The 24,953-nt window shown below is 48.4% G+C and overlaps 1 protein-coding gene across 4 annotated transcripts in view; it reads right to left on the bottom strand.

The window, feature by feature from the left end:
- The window catches only part of CARS2 (cysteinyl-tRNA synthetase 2, mitochondrial), a 1,341,930-nt gene that overhangs the window by 380,884 nt on the left and 936,093 nt on the right, over positions 1-24,953 (bottom strand). For all 4 annotated transcript variants that reach the window (XM_069636755.1, XM_069636758.1, XM_069636756.1 and 1 more), the window contains one exon: positions 11,067-11,133. In XM_069636755.1, coding sequence (XP_069492856.1) covers positions 11,067-11,133 — 67 coding nt within the window. The remainder of the gene's footprint in view (positions 1-11,066; positions 11,134-24,953) is intronic.

A 24,953-nucleotide genomic window follows, 5' to 3' on the forward strand; every position in this document is an offset into this window, starting at 1 on the left:
CCAGTGGAATGGAATGACAGGCATCAGCGGGAACGCATGAAGGAGGTTGAAAGTTTACACGACCATCTGTACATCCCCCAAATCTCCCCTACGAGGAATTCACTGGAGCAGAACAACTCACACTTCTTGTTGGCACTGGAAGAGAAGAGGTCCACTTGAGGAGTTCCCCAAAAAAGAAGATCTCCTATAAAACTTCCTGAAACGTCTGCTCAAGGCATCTACTGTGACATTCTCTCATCCAGTCAGATGAGTCGCTGTCAGAGAGATAATGTTCTTGAAAGCCCAGAACCACAGTCTCGTTGCTTCTCTGCACAGAGGTAAGAACCCCACACCACCTTGATTGTTGAGGTAGTGCATGGCAACTGTGTTGTCTGTCAGGATCAGCACAGTCTTGCGTTTCACAGAGGGGAGGAAAGCGACCAGGGCCAGACTGATCGCCCTCAACTCCAGCAAGTTGATGTATTCCTGAGACTCTGCGAGAGACCACAGTCTGCTAACTGTCAGATCTGACAGGTTAGCACCCCAGTCAGTCAGGGATGCGTCCGTGACCACTGTCACCTGGGGCCAAGGCTCATGAAATAAGGGGCCTCTCAGCAAGCTGTCCTGCATCGCCCACCACACAAGATCCTGGGCCGTCTGGCCCGAGACCTGTAGAAGGTCCGACATTTGGCACTGGAACTGCGACCATTGGCAACAGAGAAGCCACTGAAACAATCTCATACACAGTCTCGCCCATGCCACCATTGGGATGCAGGTCGTCATGAGGCCCAGAAGGCACAGAAAGGCTGAGGCACAGACTTGTTTCAGTGATTGCAGGACATTGACCATCCGAAAGATGTTCGCCACTCAATCCTCAGGCGTGAAAGCCCTGCCCAGGTGAGTGTCCAAGATTACACTGATAAATCGGAGAGACTGGGACGTTAGAACCTGAGACTTTTTGAAGTTCAGGGAAAAGCCCAAACTGTGCAATAGAGTGCATGTGCGGAGTAGATGCTCCGACACTAGTTCTGGTGAGCGAGTTCGGATGAGTCAGTCGTCCAGGCAGGGAAATACATGGTGCCCTTCCCTCCTGAGGCGAGCCGCTACCACTGCCAGCAGTTTGGTGAAAAAACCATGGGTGCTGACGAAAGACCGAACGGCAGGACCTTGAATTGGTACTGCTGTTGGCCCACACTGAACCTCAGGTACACTTCCTCAGCTTTAGATGAATTCAGTGCATGGAAGTAGGCATCGTGAAAATCTAGGGAAACCAACCAGTCCTCCAAATAGATGGCTTGCAGGATCTGGGCTAGAGTAACCATCTTGAACTTGTCCTTGCATAAGAACAAGTTCAGCAGCCACAGATCCAGAATGGTGCACTAGCCTCTGTCGCTGTTCGGCACCAGAAAATAGGTGGAGTTGTTCCACCTGCTTTGTTCTGAGCACGGAGCCACTTTGATTGTGCTTTTTGCCAGAAGCTGATGGACCTCCTCTAGGAGGATGGGATCAGTAGACAAGGGGGTGGCCAGGGGACCGTTGTCCAGTGGGTGCTGGGAAAACGGGAGGCAATAACCCTGACGGATGACCTGTAAGGCCCAAGTGTCGGACGTGCACTCTGATCATTCCGGGCTGAATAAGAAAAGCCTCCCTCCCCGGTGACGAGGATGAAGCCTCTCACTGAGGTTTGGTGCCATGGGAAGTGGAGGGAACAGTGGTTGCTGTAAAAACGCCCTGCTGGTTACCCCTTTTTAGCTTTTGGGAAGCGCATGCCTTTGCCCCCTACTGGGGCAGGTTGACCACGGCCGATCTGGGCAAAGGTGGGAAAGGGGCAATTCCTACATAAGTGGATCAGTGCCATTGCTGGAGCCGCAGCCACGATATCCAAGGGCGGGGCTTGGCTGGCAGCACCAAGAGACCTTGCTCTCCTTCTGGACCAGGCCAGAGTGTTCCTCGCCCAAGCAGTACAAGCACATCCGGTGTGGATCAAAGACCAACACCTGCCGGCCGCAATCCGCACACGGTTTGGAACCGGAGGCCTTTGACAAAGTCGACATGCCATTTTCAAGAATAAGAAGCTCAACAAGCGTGTTTCCCATTAGCGAACAGAGTGCTTCGGAAAAAGGAACTGAGATCATGGGGCTCTGCGTCGCTATACATACTGGCCCGATGTCATATTCGGCGTGGGGCGCGTAGAGGCGTCTGACGGAACTGATGCAGAGACCTGCTGTACACCCTGGTAGGAGAAATGTTCCTGGGAGAACAACTGCGCTGGGATAGGGATATCATACATGAGGAATCTGTGGCAGGAAAGAATCCATTAGAAGCGAGGCTGCACATGTAGCTGTTCTCTTTGGCACGTTCATATACTGGTGGAGCAATAAACGTCCTGTTGCCATGCACCATGCCATGCTGCTCCTGTGTTCCCAGGGGGGAGCAACCTCTGTAGTGTACTAAAGTGGAAGAAGCATCCAAGCGACCAGAGGTATGCTCCAGTGAACTCAGCAGCCGAGTGGTACAGACTGGGCCAGTGGGGTTCCTGCACATATAGACACATACATCTCTAGGACAGCAGGGGCATGTGGGTATTAGAAGCCATACTGATCCCTTACGGCTGCTCATATGCCAATCCTTTCATGGCAATCCTCATATTCCCCATAACGGAAGAGCATTGCAGAGGGTGTAGTGCAGCCATAGATGCTCCTGTGCCAAGGACTGAAAACTGAGATGATTTAGTTAGAATCAAAAAACATAGCCTGGCAGAACAGACAACTCTTAAACCTGTGTTTCAACAATATCTCATTAGATTGGGATACTGGTTGGAAGGGATGCCAGAAAGAGCGAAGACTGAAAAGTGGGGAAACGAGCAAATAAAATTGCATATTGGACAAGAACTGTCCAATGGCAGAAACCAATGAAATTCTGAGAGCATGTGGCATCCAGCTGTGCATGAACACGCGGCTCCTAATGAGTTTCAATGATTCCTGCCGGGCAAGGAAGGTTACAATCCTGAGTTCACAAAACCTGTGTGTCAAGGAATCAGAACTGGCCTTACCTGCACAAACATCAGTGCACATATTATTTTGTATATACATTTTTGCATTTATACCAGCATGCAAACCTGTGGGCATCTAGGCGCTGTTACATACAGAAGATAAAATAGAACAGTTACTTACAATGTATTGAAGAGTTGGGAAGTTGCAGAGTCCTGGGAGGATAGATCAGTGGGAAAAGTGCTCGCCTTGGAGCAAGACAACACCCGGGTCCGCGCTTAGAAACCTCTGGGCATTTCGGCGCGTTATAAATAACCTATCATATCATATCAGAGTTCAAGGAACAAAGGATGAAACCAGTTAGATAAACAGGCGAGTTACGTTTTTTTCTGGAAGATGTGGAAAGAGGGTATCTCTCAAAGTGTTAGTGGGAGATTGTTCCAGAAAATGGCAGAGCAGATAGGGAAGCAGGAGCAGCCAGCTCTCTGGCGTTTATATCTTGGTGTGCTCAGGCAGTGGCTTGCTAGGTATGTGTCTCTTGACCTTCCGAGCGAGGTTTGAGGGCGCATTGTTGGACAGGCAACAGTGGGTTATGAGAATTTGTGATGTAATTTGTTCACGGACAGGGAGCCAGTGGGTGGATCTTCTTGCCTCTGAGATATGATCGTGCTTACTCAATTTCAGGCCGGCACCGATAACACTGTTTTGCAGGACTTGTAGTTTGGAAAGGTTTTTCTCAGAGTTGCCACAGAGTAATGCATTGCAGTAGTCCAGCTTGAACAAGATGACGGCCCGTGCGACAGTACGACTATTTTCAATGTCGAGGAAAGGTTTGCAGGCATGAGCACGAGCTCTGTAGCGTAGGCTAAGGTTGAGGCGATGTGATTGACATGGCGAGTCATGCCCAATGTTTTTACAGAATTGGCGACCAGGATAGTGTGGCCATCGATGCTAAAGTGGTTGAAGACTACGTCGAGCTTGGCGCGACGGGAAGGAGATCCGAAGAGCAGTAGTCACATTTTCTCATCGTTTAGGCACAGGTTATCAGTGCAGGATTTAAAAGACAAAAACATACCTACCAAATAATGTATGCACTCAAGGGGTCTTTTTTTATAGTGCAGGCATCATTTTATTTATTTTTGGACATTTATAAAGCGCTTATACAACAAGACAAAAGCGCCACAAGGCAAAAGGGAATGGAGCAAGGAAAGACAAACAAAAGAAATGACAATAAATAAAAGACAAAAAGCAGCCCTACTAGGCCTTGTGACATTCAGAGCTTGCAAGTGCAGCAAAAGGGAAGGGGCGGGGGGCACGGTTGTAAGTGCTAGAGGGTAGTCCAGGGGCAAGTGCCAGAGGTGCCTGCTGCAGGCAGCAGGTAAGTGCACAAGCGGAGACATCCCAAGTGAAGAAAGGGGTCTAACACCCAACAGGTAAGTGCGCACCTGAGATCAGACAACAGGCAGGTGTGGGCCCAGAGGCCAGTGCAGAGGGGGTGCGGAAGCTGGTGGCGACTGGGCAGAAGGCCAGGACCCTATTTGGAATCTTGAGGGGCCTGGCCGCCGATCTGAGCGACTGTGGGGATGGTTAGCACAGGAGGGAGAGAGGGAAGGAGGAGGATAAGAGAAAGGTCTTGAGTTGTTCTAAGAACTTGAAGTGAACCGGTTTAACAGAGAGAGAGAGAGAGGGAGGGAGACTGTTCCAGAGGAGGGAGCATAGGAGAGAGTTCTGCCCCAAGTTCTCTGCTTGGAGAAACGTTTGACCAGCAGAGAGTTGGAGCCAGAAGATCAAAGGGATATGGAAGAAGATTATTTACTGAGTGAGAGCTGCAGGTAGCCTTGGGCCCCAGACAGCCTTATGGATGATGCAAATAGTTTTGAATTTTAGCCTAGCAGCAACCGGGAGCCAGTGTAGAGATTTTAGAGCTGGAGATTTACGGTCCCTGGGCTTGAGGTCAAGATTAAGTCTTGCAGCCCTATTCCGAATTACTTGAAGAGGGTGGCGGGTAGAAAGGCATGTTAAGGAAGAGGTTGATGCAGTAATCCAGCCTGGAGAGGACCAGAGCTCTAGAGACATTGAGTTTCTGGGGGAAGGTGAGGAAAGGGAGAATGCCTCTAAGGAGGTGGTGTTGAAAGTGGGCCTTCTTGTCAAGATCTGAGATGTGAGGAATGAAGGAGAGAGGGGAGTCAAAGATGACCCTGAGATTTCTGGCTTCAGGGCAAGGAAGAGAGCCCATAGAGGGTGGCCAGAGTACAGGGGGAAGCGAGGAACGGGTGTCCTGATAGGAAGAATCTCAGTCTTACTGGCATTAAGACAGAGATCACTGAAGGTGCACCAGGAATGGATAGCAGATAGGCAGTCGGGGATGCTAGAGGAGGAGGAGGAGGGAAGTTTGAACAAGAGTTGCATATCAACTGCATAGCACTGGAAGTGAGAGGAGAAGGCAGAGATCAAGTGAGCAAGAGGAGCAAGGTAGATGTTGAAAAGCCAAGGCGAGAAGATAGAGCTGTGGGGAACACCACAAGTAGAGCGGGTGGAGGAGAAAGAAACCAGAAGCACCTGGGAAGAGGGGGCGGTCAGTGAGAAAGGAGGTCAGCTAATCCATTGCCCGGACTGAGATACGTAGGGTATCATGGAGCCGCTTTATGAGGATAGAGTGGTTGACCGTGTCAAAGGCGCATGAGAAGTTAAGGAGAATGAGAACAGCAAGAGAATTAGTCAGGATTAGCAAGCATTTCTTCACAGGTGTTCAGGAGAGCAGTTTCAGTGCCTCTGGATGCTCAGAATCCAGATTGATGGTCATGTAGACAACCAATGAGCTCAGTGTGCTGGCTCAGTTGGGGGAAGACCAACTTCTCCAGGAGTTTCCCAAGGGAGGGAGTAGCCGAGGTAAGGCAGTAGTTGACCGGATACAAGTCGTCAGCAAAAGGCTTCTTTAGAAGGGGTGCACAAGGTTGTGCTTGATAGAGGAGGGGAAAGAGCCAGAGGCTAAGGAGTGGTTGCAGAATTCAGAAAGAGCCAGAGCGAGGGAGCAGATGTTGTCTTTAATGGTTCTGGAAGAACAGGGAGGAACCTATTTGGATGAGACCCTCATAGAGCGGCTGTTACGCTCACCTGGTTCCACGGGGGCGCCACCCAGCAATCGGGGTCCTGGTATCCCTCCCTGCGATGCCCAGTAGTGACCAGCGGAGGAATCCTGCCAGAAATACAGGTAAACAATGTTTAGGACCGGGCAACTGGGATTAACAGCCCCCCACCACCCGGTATGTCTGCGGCCCCTCTGGGCTTCCTCTCACCTTGTTCTTGATGTTGGCGGGTTCTCCGTCCTGCTGTCTCGGCAGATGCGCATAGTGCTTTGCAGGCAATGGCGGTCGAGTTACTTCACTGATGCCGGCCCGACGTGAGTCTTTTGGGTAGGTCTTATTGCTATGGTGTTTTGCTGTCCTAACATGCCTTCTGGAATTAACAATATCTTTTTCTCTTCCTTAGGTACGTGGAAGTCTAATTCGTGGCGAAGATTGGATTTGGGGTTCGCTGGTAAGTATAAGTGTTTTTTGGAGCGCCTTGACGCGGCGAGTAGGCGCTTTACGCAACGCTAAGGTGCCTTGCCTTTGCTAGTCTGTTATCTTTTATCATCACAGGTCGCGGTGCTCCGCCGGAGTGTAGAATTCCAGAGGTGTTGCTGAATAAAGTGCGAATGGCAAGGTAAGCCTTTTTGCAGAGTTCGTTAATTGTGCAAAATGTCTAATGCTTTGTCTCTCCCTTTCTGCAGGTCCGTCGATCCGAAGGAGCGCTGGTTCCTGGATACCGGTCGGAAGAGCTGAGGACTACTAATGATGAAATTCAGGTAAGCTGCAACCTTTTCTAACAATGTCTTCTTTCTTTTTCTGCAGATGCTGTTCCTCCGAGGTTCGTGGCTGAAGCTGAACAAGGTGAGCGTCACGTTGCTGAATTGCAAACTAGCGCGAAGCGTGCCAGTCCAGTCGGGTGTGGTTTAAATAGTTTCAAGAAAGAAGTCCTGGTAAAAGAGTTCCAAGGTACCACACCCAAACAATCCTTCTGCAAGCCAGGTTCCAAGAAGCCTGATTCTGTGGATGCTTCCACATTGAATGACAGTAACAAAAAGTAGTTCCCAAAGCACAAACTCATTAAGTATGAGCCTGGCGCCAAAGGCGCCAGGACTGGCCCCAAGAAGGCCTAGGTTTGGATTTAGTGGGGACTGGGGTCAAGGCTCCCCCTGGCCCAAAGGTAGGCCAGGGGGGGCTTCGGGGTGAGGGTCGGGACAGCGGACAACTCTAGTGACCTCATCCATTGTGATAGGTGAGGAAGAGAGTGTGGGTGGGGGAGCAGTCAATGGGACGGAGAGCAGATGGGCAGAGTGGGAAGAAGAGAGAGAGAGATCAGAATGTCCAGTGTTTTAGAGGTGAAGTGGGTTGCCAGAGCAGTGCACAGGGCCTGGAAAGGAAGAGGAGAGACTGCAAAAGGATTGGCTAGTTCCTTGCAGATTTTGAAAGTTCAGCTGTGCTGTTAGTCGCTCCGGAGATACAGGCCTGGATTTGGACCCTCTTTTTGGAGCGGATGAATAGACAGCATTTCCTTTGGACCCGGCGGCATGCCAGTTTGTCAGAGGATGAGTCTGAGGTCTGCCACTTCTGTTCAACAACCCTACACTTGTGTTTCAAAGGGGCTAGATCAGAGTCGTGCCAACTGTTACGCTTGGAGGCAGGTTTCAGGTGGATCCTCATGACAGGGGCAAGAACGTCAACAGTGTTGGTGATCGCAAGATGAAGGATGTCAAGGACAGAGTCAGTGGGAGAGTCAATAGGTGGGGAAGGAGGGGAATGAAGGTGGAGGCAAAAGCAGCAACTGAAACTCGTTTCATCGGATGGATGACCGCGAAGGAAGCTGGCAGTGCTGTGGGAGACTCAAGGGGGTGAAGGGGTTCCAAGTGCGAAGAGAGGAGGGAGTGGTCAGACCAAGAGAGAGGGGTAGAAGAGGGTTGGAGAGAGGGAGATCAGCATGGATGAAGGAATCAAGAGTGTCCAGCCGAGTCGGTGGGGCCGGAAGGGAGACTAGTGAGGAGAGAGATACAAAGATTACAGAAGTGTGGGGAGGCAGGGGCAGTGGAGTCGAGGTGGATGTGGAAGCCGTCAAGGAGGAGAAGTTTAGAGGTAGAAGCCAGAAGAGAAGAGGTAAAGTAAAACCATTCCAAGAGGAAATGAGAGACAGGGCCAGGATGACTGTAGATAGGGGCACGGGTGAGAGAGTGAGAGTAAGAGACACCAAGCTTGCAGGTAAGGCTTTCATAGGAGGAGTAAGGCTGGGCAGGTATGACAGAGGTAGGGACCCACTCAGGGAAAATCAGGGCTATTTCACCACCTGATTTATTGGGCCGAGGCTTGAAGAGGATCTTGTAGGCATCAGAGAGGATGGAGTCAAAAGCAGTGACAGAGCTGGCACTGAACCACGTCTCTGTGAGAGCAAGGACGTCAAGATCAAAGTCTACAAGGAGGAGGCAGATGCCAGAGGAATGTTTGACAGCAGATCGAGTGTTCAGAGTGGCTAAGTGAAGCCGGTCACCACCTTTGAAGGTTTTTCAAGGAGTACAGGAGGGTGGTACACCCATCGGATGAGGAGAAGGAGGTGCCAAGAGAGTGGAAGGAGAAGTTGCAGAAGTAGGAAGAAAGTTAATGGCACAAGTTGAAAAGGAGAAGATTTGGTTGAGTGCCTTGAGCCATGACAGCGCCATTTTGATAGACATTGATGATGCAACTACAGGATGAGAAATGAGCAAAGAGTACTTCCCATCTAGTGCCACCATTAATGGGTGAGGAGGAAAAAGGAGAGAGAGCAGAGATCAGATGAGAAGCCCAGAGGTCTGGAGAGGGGACAGAGAACAGGATATCAGTGATAGTCTGTCTGGAAGTAACACTGACATAGGTGTCTGCAATAGGTAGGCCAGGATTAGAGATGAAGAGATCTTTTTTTTTAACTTTTTTCTTCCCGACTTCGTGATAGAGGAAGGATGGGTGATAGAGTAGCAGTTTGAGTAGATGGGGGAGATGGCGAGTGCCATGAAGGTGGAGGAAAGAGGGATAGAAGGAGAGGCTGCACAAGGCACGAAACAAACTCACCAGGGAGCCTAGCAGCCGAGGGAGACAGGTGGATGCACAGATCTAAAAGCACACCTAAGTTCAAATTTTCCAAAAAGCACAATACAGCACAAAATGGGAGCTGCACAGGTGAAAAAAGCACACCCAGCTTTGAATTTCCCCAAAAAGCACAATATAGCAAAAAATGGAAGATGCACAGATGTAAAGGCAGACTTCAAGAGGAAGGCATTAACAACCAGTGAAAAACAACAAGCAGTGAGTGAGTTTAAGGGAGGTGCACATAGTAGGTGCTCAACAGGGTCAGTTTGCAAATATGCTAGAAGGAAAGGGGGTAAGAGTCGGTGGCAACCAGGCAGCGGGCTGAAGTCCAGATCTGGGGTGCTTACCGGACATGAGTAGAAGCAGATAGCTCATGGTTACCAAATGCAAGAAGTGCTGAAAGCTTGGTCTTTGGGCAACGTGGGCAGGGGGCATGTTGCTGAAGCTGCGGCATGGAGAGGCTCTTCCAGATCTGTACAGGGCCAGACAGGGGTCTTAGTGGAGGGCCTTTGTAAGGGCCGGCTCAAGCCTGCCGGCTTCCTCATTGGTGTAAAGTTACCCGGACTGCCAATCACTAATGCTGCAGGGCGGGTGGGGAGGCATGTGTAAATGGAGTTGGCCATTTTGTAGATAATGGCCCAGGCAGGATTCTGCAGCCCAGCTCGGCTAATGTAGAGTGCAGGGCGGCCACAAGTGATGAAAAAATGCCCAGCACAGATGGGTAGCACAGCTAGGCACTGCGGGGCAAATTAGACATGTATTTTCCGAAAATGGCAGGAACGAGAAAAACACTTTTTAAAATAGATCAATCACCCAAAGCCCATCTGGGCTTACCTGCTATGTCGCGTTGCGGCGGTGGACAGAGAAAAAGGAGCATTGTGGTGTGAAGGCTGCAGACTTTGCTGGTGCCATAGAATGAGAGGGAGCGATAGACTGTTTCTGAGACTGGTTTCAGTCAAATTGGTTTACTATGAATTAATCAAATGAAATGTCCCAGGGAGAGAAAATATCATTATTATTTGAATGAAAATAACTTGCTTTCCCTCCCACGGACATTTCTGACAACCCACTTCCCCCACCCCCTTACTTAACTCTTGGCGGCACAACTCCTTGTGAGCCACCGTCTCCAGCACCCCTCTGTGACGCTGGTTCCCTTCACTTACGTGAATGGTAGCCAGCGCCGCAGGGCCCTCTTTTTTTTTCTTCAACTTTAATTGGGAGCAGGGGACACCCCCGCAACCCCTGTTAGCATTATACTGAACAAGGGTGCAGGGAGCACCCCCGCAGCCCCACGGCCTTTGTTCACTATAAGGACACTGAATGGGGCAGGTTATTCGAAATGTTCGGCTGTAACTACTTTTCGTACAGACACTTTTCGAATAAATCTCCCATTTGTTTTTTTTATGCTAACAAATATACGGATTCCGTCAAATGTACTGTTCCGATATGACAATGTGTAGGTTGGAGTACAAACTGGTCACAAAAGTTAGGGTGGAAAGCAAATAAATAGTCTTGCAGTGTCAGCACAACACTTGATTGCAAATTGTGTCAAGGTTGCAACAGAGACGTTTCAGTTTATTTTATTTAGAAACATGGTCTTGGTATTTGGGAGAATACAGTGAATTAAGTTTCTGTACCTTTCCTGTATTAATATGTGAGAAGGTTAGCTACTGCCATCAAATTCATTTTAAAATATGTGCATTGTTTTGAGCCAAAAGTCATCATACACTGGTAATCAATCATACAACTTTCAGCTTTATTGCTCAATAGCATTTCTGGCAGTGCAAGAGAAATGGACAGTAACCCGAGTGACCGACTAACCCTGACCTGCTGTACAACTGAATGTTGTTGCTATAAACATTTCAAAATTAAAGGTTTTAAAACAGTAACTGATGTTCTGTGCAATATTGACAAAATGCACATTACAAAAAGAGTTTGCACATACCTGATCTATACTTGCAGCGAAGGCAGAACATTCTAAATTGATCAGCTGAATAGTTCTTCAAAAAGTCCTATGGAGAAAAACATTACAGTGCATTATTTCACTATGAAGTTTTGCTTGAAGAAAACAGGTTACATACGTACGCCAGTGAATTGGTTTCTAGAAAACCAACACGCAGAAGGCGCAGGTCATGTCCACGCGCTAAGCTTCAGTAAATGTACACGTTTTACAACTGTTACAGTTCGTTATTAGCATTCACCTGGCCTACGAGTCACTCTGCAGCAAAGCAGTGTAAAGCGAAATGTAAAAGAACCAGTGTTATTGCCGTGTCACGGGTTAATAAGCAAGTAAATATAAAGGAGCTATCAGTCCCTCCAACTTTTCTCCCCTACGTTCAACTAGCAGTTTGTCCCCAGGGTTCAGTTGAGGATTAATTTCAACAAGTGCTGAAACGAACCGTAAAAAGTCTGCAATTAAGATGCGGTTGGTTCCTTCCTATTTGTTGTGTTGGCAGGGGGTGCCAGGGGTGCCAGGGGCCCCAGCCGTCATTCACACGTGCGCTCACACACTCGCACAATGAGCCACACCGGAGACGTGCGACTTGCTCGGGTCCCTGGCGGCAACTACCAGTGGACCGTCTTTATTATCAACGGCGCATGGGCGAGTCTCGATCCCGCTCGCGCATGCATACATTGGCGTATTCACTATGCAACATCCCTCCCTTTTCCCTTGAACAACAAACATCATCAAACATTAGAATTAACAGTGATCTATTCAATCTGCAACTGACAGTGTGTCACTGGTTACGAGGCAGGGTCCATAATAAAGTCTTGGAACCTCTGCGGCGGCTTGCGCCCCGCCCGGCTCGGGTACCTGCGTGCCTCAACATTGGGCATCTCTGGTGCCCCAGGAGTCTCTGGCGGTCCATCGTTTCCTTGTGGCACTTCTGCCTCCGGATCTGGGCCTTGCGTGACGATTTCTTCTGTGTTCGCCGACCCTATTCTCTTGAAGAATGATACGTTCCGGGTGACAGTCCCTCGTGTATTGGCGGCCGTGACCATAGACCCCTTGACGTGTGTCACTCCCAGAGGTTGTGTTTCGTATGGCAGTGACAGCTTTCCTTCAGGTCTCCGATTCCGCACCAGCACGATGTCTCCCACCGCAATCTCTTTCTCTGGTAATCCTCATCGTATTGTCTCTCTCTCGTTCTGAGCGGCCCTCTCCATTTGCACGTGGTTGTTGTCGATCTCCCCCGGACGTCGCCTTTCCACTTCAGGTAGCAGTCTTCTTGGTACCCGGCTGAAGAGGGTCTCTGCGGGAGCGACTCCCATGGACTGGTGCGGTGTCGTGCGGTATTCTCGGAGAAAGTGAAATAGGTTGCGGCTGAGCTTTTCCTCCCCGTTCATCGATATGCGGAACACTTTGTTGAGCGTTCGCATGAAGCGTTCGACTTCTCCGTTCGCTCTTGGCCAAAGGGGGTGACTTTACGATGTTTTATCCCCCTCTCCCCACAGTAGCGAGCGAATAGCTGTCCTTTGAATGGTGCTCCACCTCTTGATATCGCGACAACTGGTCTGTCACCATCAGGAAGTGTGTTCCTCTGCCGGTGGATCCGAAATCGGCGTGCACTGTTCCCCATGGGCAGTCACTCCGTTCCATTGCCTGAATAGGTGGCCCCCTCTCCACGGGACTTGCTGCCTGGCAGGGAATGCAGGCCCTCAAGAACTCTTCAACCCTTCTTTCCAGATCAGGAAACCAGACCTTCAACCTGAGCCGTGCTTTCGTTTTAGCCATGCCCTGGTGGCCTTTGTGGGCGAGCTGCAGGACTTTGTTCACCAGTGTTCTGGGTATCACGATCTGGTGGCCTCTCAGCAGGAGACCGTCATCTGGAACCAACAGCTCATGGCGCGCCTTCCAGAGCGCTTGTAGGTCCTTCTGCGCTCCTACATTCCTCCGGGAGTTGTTCTGGAGGACTTCTCGCCACTCCCCACTGGCTACGGCTTCTTTTATTATGATGAATGCCTCGTCAGTGTTGGATTCGTCTGCGATCTCGTGGCGCGCAGGGCAACAGGCAGTGGCGACTCCACCACCAGGTGTATAGCCTCTATGCAGTCAGCCACTTCCTGCGAGTCTCTGGGTCGTCCGGTACCCGGATGGCGGGACAAGTAGTCTGCTGGGTTGTGTGTCCCTGGGTGGTAGAGTAGCCGGACCCCATACTCCATGAGCGAGAACATCCATCTTTCTTTGCGAGGTGGAGGTTTGGACGATGTGCCTGACAGAATCGGGATGAGAGGTTTGTGATCTGTCACCACGACAACTGGCTTCCCTAGGATGTAGATCCGGAAGTGTTTGCACCCCCACAATATGGCCAAGGCTTCACGTTCAATCTGAGAATATCTCCTCTCTGTCTCCGTGAGCGCCCTGCTCGCATAGGCGATCGGTCGCATGGTCCCCTGATGGTCTGCCTGCATGAGGACTGCGCCCAGCCCCACCAGGCTGGCATCGACCACGATCTCCGACTCGCGGTCCGGGTTGAAATAGGCCATGGTCTCTTGTCCGGACAGGGCATTCTTGATGGCTGTGAACGCCCTCTGTTCATTACTGGTCCAGGTCCACGCAACATTGTTTCTGGTCAGAGCCCTCAGGGGTTCCGACAAGGAGGCTAGGTCACGAATGAATCGTCTGCAATAGTTGACCATCCCCAGGAAGCTTCTGATTTATGCTCGGGACGTTGGCGGTGCTGCCTCTCGAATGTCTTTCACCTTTTCGGGATCTGGGGAGATGCCCCCGGCGTGGAATATGAATCCAAAAAATTCCAGCCTGTCCTTCAGGAATTCGCACTTTTCTTTGTGCAGAGTTAGACCAAGGCTGCGAAGTCTCTCGAGGGCGTTTTCCAGGCGCTTTAGATGTTCTGCCTCCGAGCGGGCAAAGACCAGAATATCGTCCGACATGTTTATGACTCCCTTGAGTCCTGACAGGGACCCCTGATGGCATTTTGGAAGACCTCTGAAACTGAGCCGATACCCCAAAATGGAGCCTTTTGTACTGGTATAGCCCCTCGTGAGTTGTAAAAGTGATGATATACCTCGACTCGGGGTGGAGCTCTAGCTGGTGATAACAAGATCTCAAGTCCAGTTTCGAGAAGACCTTCGCCCCCTGAAGTTCGTCAACAATGTCGTCTAGGGTGGGCGTAAGGTGGCGTTCTCTCTGGATGGCTACATTGGGTAGCCTCATATCCACACAAATGCGTACAGCGCCCGGCAGTTTGGGCTTTGGGGCCACCACAATTGGGGAGACCCACGGGGTAGGTCCTTCCACTCTTTCGATAATATCTAAGTCAACCAATGACTGTAGCTCTTTTTCTACCTGTGCCCGCAGATGGAATGGGATGCGGCGGTGCTTTAGCGCTGTCGGCCTCACTGATCCATCGATGTGCAAACGTATGGGGTCGGCTTTTAGTTTCCCTATGCCGTCGAAGATCATCTCAAAGTGTTGCAGCAGGCGTTCCAGATCGGCATGATATACCGCTAACGTGAAGTGCACAATGTTCAGCGCTTCCGACACGGCACAACTTAGAAGGGAGTGTGGGCTTATGCTGGTGACGAAGAACCGTGCTTTGATTCTGTTCTGTCCATGAGATACTGGAGCCACGAACACTCCTTGGATGGGAAGGGGTGCATCTCCTCCAAATGCGTATATTCTTGCTGTGGACTCAGTCAAATCTGGCGGGCCTGGGAGTGCATTGTAGTGTTCGGTAGCCAACACAGAGACAGATGCCCCGGTGTCTATGAGGACCGGAGTAGGGACTTCTCCGATGAGTACTGTACATTTTGGTTGTCGACTTTCGCCACGGCCCTTGGCAATGCTGGAGATGAAGAAAATGTCCTCTACCTCTTCTGCGATGTTGAGGTCTTGCATACCCTGTTCGACAGCCGAGACACCCCTCACTCTCCGAGCGTTGCTCCTGCCAGCTCTCTCTGGCCCCCTCGAGGCCGCTACTGGTGTCGCTGCCCTGCACACCCTAGCGTAGTGTCCTGGTGTGCCACACCGGCCACATACCCTTGATTTAGCTGGGCACTCACCCACGTGCGGCAGGTCATACCCGCAGTAGGAGCACGACGGAGCAGTGCTTGGAGTAGTGGAGCCTTCCCCACTCCTCAGTGTCCACCTCGCTCTCCCTGGACCAGAACGTCCGATCGCAAATGCCTCTTCCTCTTTTCTCGAGTGCGTGGCTGCATCCATCTTTGCCCCCCTGCCCTCAGCAAGTTCGTAGGCCCTCCCTGTGTCCAGAATTTGCTGCAGCGTCAGCCCAGGTTCCCTCAGGACTTGCCTCCTTAGCTTCCCGGAACTGCACCCTTGCAGCAGCTGGTTATGAATAATTTCTTCTTCATTCGCCCACCGGCAGGAGCTTGCTAGGTGCCGCAGCCTCGCACAAAACTGGTCTAGCGACTCTTCTTCCAGTTGTTTTTCGGCGCTCCTGTCAAAGTCTAAGTTTGCCATGGGAAGGAAATGGTCTCTGAGCGCCTGTTTTACTGCGTCATATGTGACTACTGGAATAGTGAGCGAGTCATATATCCTGTGGACCTCCGTTCCTGCCGAGTATACCATGATGGCTATCTTCGCCTCATCCTCCGTTTCCCCCGAGGCCCTGAAGAACATTTCTAATTTTTTGACCCACAGGAGCCATTTCGGTCGCAATTTGGATGGAGGGCCCGTGGGGTCGAATTCGGGCATGGGAGCCAAAGTATTGTGTATCCTGCGTGGGACCGGGGCCACCCTCTTGCTCTCCCTCCTCACCCATTGTGATGAGTGGTACTCACAGGGGGATGTAGTCCTTCGTAGGTGTCGAGGTGGTCTAGCCAGGTGGGCCTACTTGCGACACAGAATCCTTCTCTGTCACACCTTGTCGACTGGTTCACTTTTCTTCGATGCCACAGTCCTGTGGCCGCACATGCTGTGTAAGTCCTACAACTTGGTCTCCAAAAGCTAGCCGAAATGCAGCTGGCGCACGAGCACCCTCGCGGGCCGCAACCACTGCAATCTGCGTGTGAAGCAAGATGGCGGCCGGCTGTGCGCATGGATCCGTGTCGACACGGAGCGACGATTTTCCCTCCAACGCCGTCGGAGTGGAGAAATGCTCCGAGTCATCCTCGTCGCCAATGTTGTGTTGGCAGGGGGTGCCAAGGGCCCCAGCCGTCATTCACACATGTGCTCACACACTCGCACAATGAGCCACGCCGGAGACGTGCGACTTGCTCGGGTCCCCGGCGGCAACTGCCAGTGGACCGTCTTTATTATCAACTGCGCATGCGTGAGTCTCGATTCCGCTCGCGCATGCGTACATTGGCGTATTCACTACGCAACACTATTCACCTGCTCCCATCTGGGCCCATTCCGCCACATCTTCACGCGCTATCACCATAAACACAGAACAGCCGCTCTTAAAGAGAGCTGTATTTCCCACCCAGCCATCTCATTTGTATTTTTTGCTTTTCACTAAACGCAGCCATTTTTTGACAAAACACTAGCTATTTACACCCAAGACATCATACTGGAGTACAAATGGCAATAATGACTGGTGTGTCGGTCTACGCCCGTGGTAACATCCTGTGGCTCTCGTGCACGGCGCTTGCTTCATTCGGGCGAGCTACTCAGGAGGCGTGTCGTTAGCAGACCATGTGACTCGCTGCTTCAGCACTATTGGCTGAACTCAATCTTTACAAAGGAGCAAGGTGCTAGAGCAAAATCAGTATCTGTTGCGGTTGATGCTCATCGACTCCTGCCCATTTGAGTACAGCTCAAACTATGTGGAAAAATATATAAACGCCAGCATTTACGTTGTTACTACAAATATTCAGTGAAATCAAATGTTTTAGTTTAGGAAAGCATTTACAACAGTATTTTCAAGAATACATTCTGCTACCAATTGGAGGAAACGATCAGTGACGTCAACCAAAATGAAAATTGTAGCTGGCAGAACAAGCTAAAAAAAAATAAAACGCATTATTGGTGTATACTTTAGGTTCTTGACAAACTAATAGTTGGTGTTTTTTTTCGTCGAAGGCTGGCTGTAATAAATTCAATTACGAGGAATGCCAGTTACATTAATATCTGTACTGCCCACATTCTGACAAAGCTAATGCATCAGCGAGCAGTTTTCTCATTCTCCGTCAAAAGATTGGGTAGGCCGAAGAGTTGACCGCCTAACTCAAAACATTACTTAGGGAAGTGGATTATTCGTATGCGATTTGGTATTTAATATAATGCATATAACCTTACTAAGGGATGGCAAAGGTTAATAGGAAATTTCTACCATTCGGACTTCAGAAAATTGCATTTTATTATAGTTTCCTGCAATTATTTAGTTGCAGGGGTTACATTTCAACTTCATAAATCTTGAGGAAACTATCTCTGCTAAAGAGAAAAACAAAGATTTTAGCACCTTGTTGACAATGGTAATAGTGTGACATTGGTGCAGCCTATGTGTTAACTGATAGGTTAAATAAAGTCTTTTCCCTCTTGGTTTGGAGGGCCGAACATTTTCGATGGTAATTTCCATTAGGTTACATAGCAAGGGACAGTATCTGCAATGTTTATCACAGTGCCAATTCTACTTCTTGTGTCGAGTGTGCAAGGTGAAACATTGGCTGGTGCGGAGGGGGGGAGGGGTACTTTGGTTTGAGTGTGTGTGCAAGGTGTGTGAATACAACCAATAAAAAGTGTAGGGAGTGGATGAGAAGGTGACTGGGAGAGTAGTGGTGTGGAGAGGGGGAGTAGCATTGGTGTAGAGGAGGGAGAGAATGCATTTGAGAGTAAGTTCACAGGATGGGGTAGGTATTACTGAGAGGAAAGTGGAGGGATAGACAAGAGTGTGAAGGGGAGAGAGAAGAGAGACAGTGGGTGGAGTAGTAGGGAGGAGAGTAGGAGGATGCAAGAGAGAGGACTACAAAGGTGCAGAAGGAAAGGACAAAGTGAGGCTAGAGGGCACCAATCCTTACATTATACTGCATTGGGGAACTTAGGTTAGGGACCACCTAGATTGTTCCCAGAGAGAGTTAGAGAAAGCTTTGGTCTTTATGCCATCAAAACCAGACAGCATCTTAGACAGTAGTGGTTACTGATCTCTAGATTTAATCCTGGCTTTGAGGGACGCATGGGATAGGAAGGGAACGTTCCACACTGGGGGTGATTGGGGGGGGGGGGGTGGAGTGGAGGAGTCAGAAAAGGAGGGGCGAGGGAGAACAGTAACATGACAGTCTAAGGAATGTAGTTCTTTTGTTCAGGGTACGCCAGTTCATTTTATGAATATCAATTATAGCCGAGAAACATGCAAGTACTTAGGTGAATTGGAGGTCAACAACAGAGGGTGAGAAAGAAACAATTGATGTGGAAGGTACCTTTGATTTAATTAAGCTTCACATTTTAAACAAGCAAATGAAATAAAAACAATTAGAATACCCCTAGAGCAAATGGAAAGTATTTCTTGATTGGTGTGCGGAAGCCTCTAAACAAATTGAGGCATCTTTAGCGAAGGGACTAAAGGATACAAATGAAAAAATGAAAAATTAAATACAAAAGCTGAAAAATGAACAAGTCCTGCCCCACTGGTGCCAATTGTCTCCAACTACAACAGACTACAGATGCATGTCCAGTTAAGGTAGACGTGGCAAAAGGATGTTTTTTTTAAATTTTTTTTAAGTAAAACCGTTACAATACAGCCAGCCACGTACACCCCTCTAGTATCAGCAGCGCATTTCCAATTCTCACCCCAGCAAGTTCCACTCCAAGCCACGTCCATGCAAACAGTGTCACAGCAGCATCCTCCCTCCTCCCGCCCCCCCACCATCATACAGTCAGAGTAAACAAGCAGGTACTTGCACTATAGCCATTAGTTCCTTTCCTCAGTGCATCGTATGGATCCTTGCTCTCATTTCCAGTCACCCTTGAGGCAACTGCCAAGACTCAATGCCAATACAACAGGTAATCTGGTAATGGCACATGCCCTATGGACACTAGGGGACCTTGGAAATGTGTGAAAAGACTTCCAGAATATTAAGGAAGAACCATAAAAGTCTGTTGTAGAATTAACGCAATGTAGAGCAGTGAAATAACCACCAACATGAATTAACCCATGTGGGCAATATTGCCAAAGGGCAGTGGCTGGCCTGTGTGGATAAGTGCTGATTTTATGCAGGCAAAGGAGATTTGTTTGGTAAAAATACCTGTCATGCGTCAAGGGAAAACAGACTTGGTAAAAATAAATCACTGCAAGCAAAACCAACAAATCTCTAACTAATTGTAGAGATCGGTTGAAGGTCATGTTTATACAACACTCGGGGATCTATAAACCAGCAGAAACTGCCCTAGAGGCTTTGGCTGCAGTGTTTGTTCAAAGGCTTTTGCCCAAGTAGCAGCATCAAATAAAAGTTATTTGCAAGGGGTGGCAAATAAAAAAAATGTGCCTGAACTCATGGTGGTAGAGAACCATTGTGCATCATGTCAAGAACCGAAACATGAAATAAACTAATGCAAGTTAAAGGTGCTTCAATTACAGCGCTTCCAGGGAAGAGACAGAGGTGTAAAGGCAAAATTAAATGCGGAAAGAGGAACTAGATGGGGAAGAGGCCGTAGCAGAGGGTAAGGTTTGTGATATTACCCTGATATTATCTATTCAGCCACCTCGATTTAAATGAGTGCTTGGCATATTTACTGCCATACTATACTGCCATCTGCACTTTATGATTGCAATTGCCTGCAAGCCCTGGTGAATCTTGCCACCATGCACCAGTCCCCTACAGTCTTTCAATCCTTCAAGCCTCCTCTCCGAAGGTTATTTGCCCTAGCCTTAGTCAGTACACTTTACTTTACTATCCACCTAGTGCCCACATGCAAACACATCACGACTCTGTTACCTCACTCACGTTACCATAACACTACAACCATACCTATTGTCTACCTACAACACCAATCCATACCTCAACAACCCAGCCCTATGGCTCCAACATTTTGCATCTAAACCCACTCCTATACTACCATGCTCACTTGCCATGAGAAACGGCAGACTTGGCACTAGACTCACTCACGCCTCCTACCACCATTTGATTTCCTTCTGCCAAAACTACCTATCACCAGAACTGCTTCTTCTCCACACACATCGACATCCCAACCCATTAATCCCGTTGTGAACACCGTCAAAGGGGCATTCATTAATGCTAGATCTCTCACAGCCCACGCCTCAGAGGTGGCGGGCCTCATCCTTACCCATGACCTGGACTTTATGGCCATCACGGAAACCTGGCTTCACGCAGCCTCTGGTCCCCTACTTTCGCTAGCCATCCCAACAGGTTATATCATCATCAGACATGACCGCAATACCAGCCAATCTAAAGGTTGTGTTATGTTATGTTAATTTGCATGTATATAGTGCCTTATGTACCATTGGTATGGTCTCAATGCGCTGGTAGGTTGAACGCCCTCGGGAACCGAAGTTCAAGTAAGTAGAGAGAATAGAGAGAGTCAAAAAAGGCGTGTGAGCACCGGATATGTGTGCAGCTGGTGTAGCATTCGTGTGATAGCTGCTTTTTAGCAGTAGGTGTGGTGGTTGAGAGATCAAGAATATGTGTTCGCTCTGGCAGGTTTTATCCAGACCGATCCTGGCTGCGTTTGGCCTGAGGAGAACGCCTAGGCTGGGGGGTGCGTATCCAGCAGTGTTTAGTTAGAGTGATGGGGAGTATGAGGCAGATGATGGTATGAGAACAGCTATACCGAATGGTGTCATATTATCGCTGTGTTCTAGTTGAGTGGTGGTGTAAGAAGAGAGTAAGCGTGGGGATGTGATATGGTGGTTTACCTTAGGTTTTTGAGATCAGGCCCACTCCAATAGGTCTATGTACTCATCCGTTCCATGTACTCTGACTGTTCCATGCATTACGCCCATTTCAAGCACTCTACGTCAGCTCCACTCTATTATCCACTCACACAACCTACATCTGCACCACAACCTACATCTGCACCACACTCTTATCTGTTGCATGCTCTCATCCGCTCCATGCCCTCATTCATTTTGCGCTCTCATCCGCTCTATGCAGGCGCTGAATCCCCTGACCTATCTTGATAGCACGTTCATATTAACAATGGCACTGTATCTGGAGCAATGACACTCCACCAGCGAGTAAGGCCGGATTCCCATCTTTTATTTAGCTAAATAATAGTTTTAAGGCCATGAGACCTGTTCCGTAGCATGTATTCTTTATTATTTATCGCCATCCCCGCCCTTTGACGTGATGTTGCCTACCCCAAAGATGCAATATTTATATTACAACATTGAAACCCCATCCCTGCACCGTGGTTTGCCATATTAACCGCACAAACTTGATGGCTCACTTGCAACAAATTCCCCGCCCCGCTGTCTGAACCATAAAAAAGGCACAACGCAATGCCTAAATTAGCGCTCTTACGACTAAACCAAGCATGCCTCTCTTCCATTTCCACTTAGGTTTGGGCCTCTCTCTCATCCCGCGCCGAGCACGAGCCCCGTCCACAACAATTACCAAAGACCGAAACTGCAAACATTATGACATCTGCAATCTCTTGGTACATTCACATTAGCCCACCGTCGATACATTCCATATCAAGATTCAAATGCACAACCCCATGCGAATTCGGCAAATACATGCACGCATAATGGCAAGGGCTCCCCATTGCCCTAGTGTCACTGTTGCCCCGCACCTCAGTGGAAGTGACCGAACCCGGCTTAATCGCTTTCCTTAGTGCTCGTGATGTCCCATGCCAGGGGATTGAAAGCCAGCGCTTTTTATATCGTTACCCCTATATTACGGGCTAGCCCTCCATAACATTCCTAATTAATGAGACACCCTGCATTCGCATAGGCTACCGCAGGGTAATTTGGAAATGTTTTGTCCCAGCTAATCACTGTGATAGCTGCTTTTTAGCAGTAGGTGTGGTGGTTGAGAGATCAAGAATATGTGTTCGCTCTAGCACGAAATAACAAGGTACGAGCCCATATAGCCTTGTTATTTCCACCCCAATCCAAGTAACCTCCCTCATTGCCGCGCTTTACCCCACATGTGAAGGCTTCATGTGCAGAATTGAAAGGCATACATGCATACTTTTTAACCACTGTCCATTCCCCCAACGCAATACCAGCCCTCTCAGCTCTTGTCGTTTGGGAACCTGTAAATACACACCAGAAAGAAAGCGTGACGTTGTGACACTGAAAACGAAGACTAAACAAAACACAGGGTGGCCGACCATCCTACTTTCCAAATGCCTCCAGCGGCTAGACAGGGGAGGTCTCATGTCTTTGGTTTACAATTACAAATCAATAATGGCATTGGCTCACCGCCATCCATAGCATTAGGGTGTTTATAAAGACAAAATACGTTTCAACCCAATCCATCTAATGATTCATTGTAGTCCACATATTTCTCTGAACTTTCCTTTCGTTTCCGGGACATTGGAACACTCGTTATAAAAGCTTCGTAGCAGTAACAGGAAACTTGTGCTTGGGCGTGTAATAAACTCGCACTGTTGGAACCCACGGACGGTATTAGCCGAGACGTTTTTATGGGAGGGCAAAAGGGGCACTTTCCCAGGGCCCCCACATTGGAGGGGGGCCCCACAAGGCTAGCTGATCTGAAGAAGAAAGATTCCATTGTTCACCAGTCTTAAATAGAACATGTCAGGATATTTTATGGGGTGCTGCCGAGGCTCTAAATCCATTGCCTTTATGTTTTGGCAAGTGCATTCTGCCTTGATCAATTCATCATTTGTTGTTTTCTGTGTTCACTGTGGTATACATAGTTTGTGTGTTCCTTATTGCACAACTCTGTAGCATTCTTTCCTTCCTCTGGGAATTATGTTGATCATGTGTAAAAAGCAATGGTGAAATGCATATTGATAAATTGAGTGCCACAATGGTTCATAAGTTTGCTCAGTCTGTGAAGCACCCATTGCAGAGATATTAGTTCATATGCAAAAATAGAATATCACATTCCAGCAAGGCTGGCTGAGCCTTTCCTATTTCTGAAGTTTATAAACCTGCCTGCATATGCACTTGGTTTAGCAGAACAACACCTGCTATTATCAGCAATGTACCTGTACCAGATAGGGGTTGCTATAAGAACTAACATATCATCCGTATGGTGAAGGTCTAGAAATTGGTTTATTTAGATGGGGTGTTGTAAAACCTAGGCAATCGCCTCCAACAATGGCATAAACTGTTAGTCCAAGAGGTGACTAAGTATCCAAATTCAACAATATTGAATATAGGGTTCATGTTTGTATCCTGGATTTGCCAGCAGACGATACAGTGATCCTGGTCAAATCATCTAATATATCTTACATAACTGTGCTGTCTTCTGTGAGGTTTGCCTTCTTGCATGCTGCTAGTATCGTTTAGCCCATTACTTGATCTTTCTTCTTATGTAGTCCATTTGGGTGGAAGGGTTGGTAGACAGAAGAGAGCGGACCATATGCTGCAGGCCTCAGGCACGCATATTTTAAGGTCTGCTTGTTTGACACAAAAAACGGTTTAGTTTTTGGTAAAAGTCAAAGGTTTTAATGCACGTTTATAAATGAAAATGTCACAAGCCATGGTTTTGGAAGTATGTCAAGCTTTAAAATACAAAAGACAATCCCAGATTAAATTTGTTCAATCACATCGATTGGTATGCTCGTTCTTATATACTTCCCTTGATGATGGAGAGAAGGAAGCTAGAATCATTCCCATTTTGCATAACACCCTTCTATAATATTTTGTTTAAAAATGGTTATGTTTGGTAATGTGATTTGTGTACTTTCCAAGTCCGTTTTTTTATTTTTTTATAATAAAATTAGATTGTTTTAGTTCATGGTAAGAATTGGGAAAGAAAGTGTTCAAATGCAGAAATTGCAGAGTTGGCACAAATTCCAGTTCACCCCTTCACCCTTTAACCAATGTATGATCCTAGGCATCTCATTTAGGGGCTGATTCATGGAATTTGTGTGCCGAAAAAGGGGGATTTGTGCGCCATTCGGCCCGCAAATCCCTGTTTAACAAATGGGAATTTGTGGGCAGAATGGCGCACAAATCCCCGTTTTTCGGCGCACAAATTCCATGAATTAGCCCCATTATCTTGTATATCCTAACCTCTCAATATTACCAGTCCCTAAACCTTTCAAAATTGTCAGCCCTTCTGAGTGATTTCCTTCTCATGGTATGATCTTCATGAAAGCCTTATTCATGGTGTCACTGTGTTAATAGTGAGCATATTTATATCACACACCACAGGCATTTGTTCCTTTGATATCCAATGGCAACACTGATCTGTCTGGATAAAGACACCTTCCTGGTAGCTTCTAATGTGCCTGCACTATCCATGTTACGGTATGTGTGGCATTCTCCTTCCTTCCAATTGGTGGTCTCCAATTCATGCATGAGCACATTTGCATTCTGTGAGGCAGCTAATGTGAGTTCTCTGTCTATTATGGGTTACATGTACCTTTTACATACGGTCCTGCATTAATACTACATCTACCTTCTTGGATGTTATTGATAAAAAAAAGTATCCTGTATGTACTAGAACAGTAACCCCTTTGTAGACTGCTAATGGCAGTCTTCAAATGCTACTTGTTTATCATTCTGATTAGAGCAAAAATGAAGAGATCAGGGGGATTTAAATGGAGCAAACGTGCTTATTATGCTGCGAGACAGCATATCAAACTACAGGTTGTGAGCGCGACGGGTGGGGGGGCGCCCAGTATTCTTGATCCTTTAATTCCTTCCTTTGGTTTGGTGGAGGGGGGCCCCAGAGATCTCCATGCCCAGGACCCCAAAAGTGCTTAAGATGGCCATGGGTATTAGCCGTGCTCATCGTTATAACTTTCTCC

This window comes from Ambystoma mexicanum, chromosome 7p, assembly GCF_040938575.1.
Source record: "Ambystoma mexicanum isolate Mex_15411 chromosome 7p, UKY_AmexF1_1, whole genome shotgun sequence".
Lineage (NCBI taxonomy): Eukaryota > Metazoa > Chordata > Amphibia > Caudata > Ambystomatidae > Ambystoma > Ambystoma mexicanum.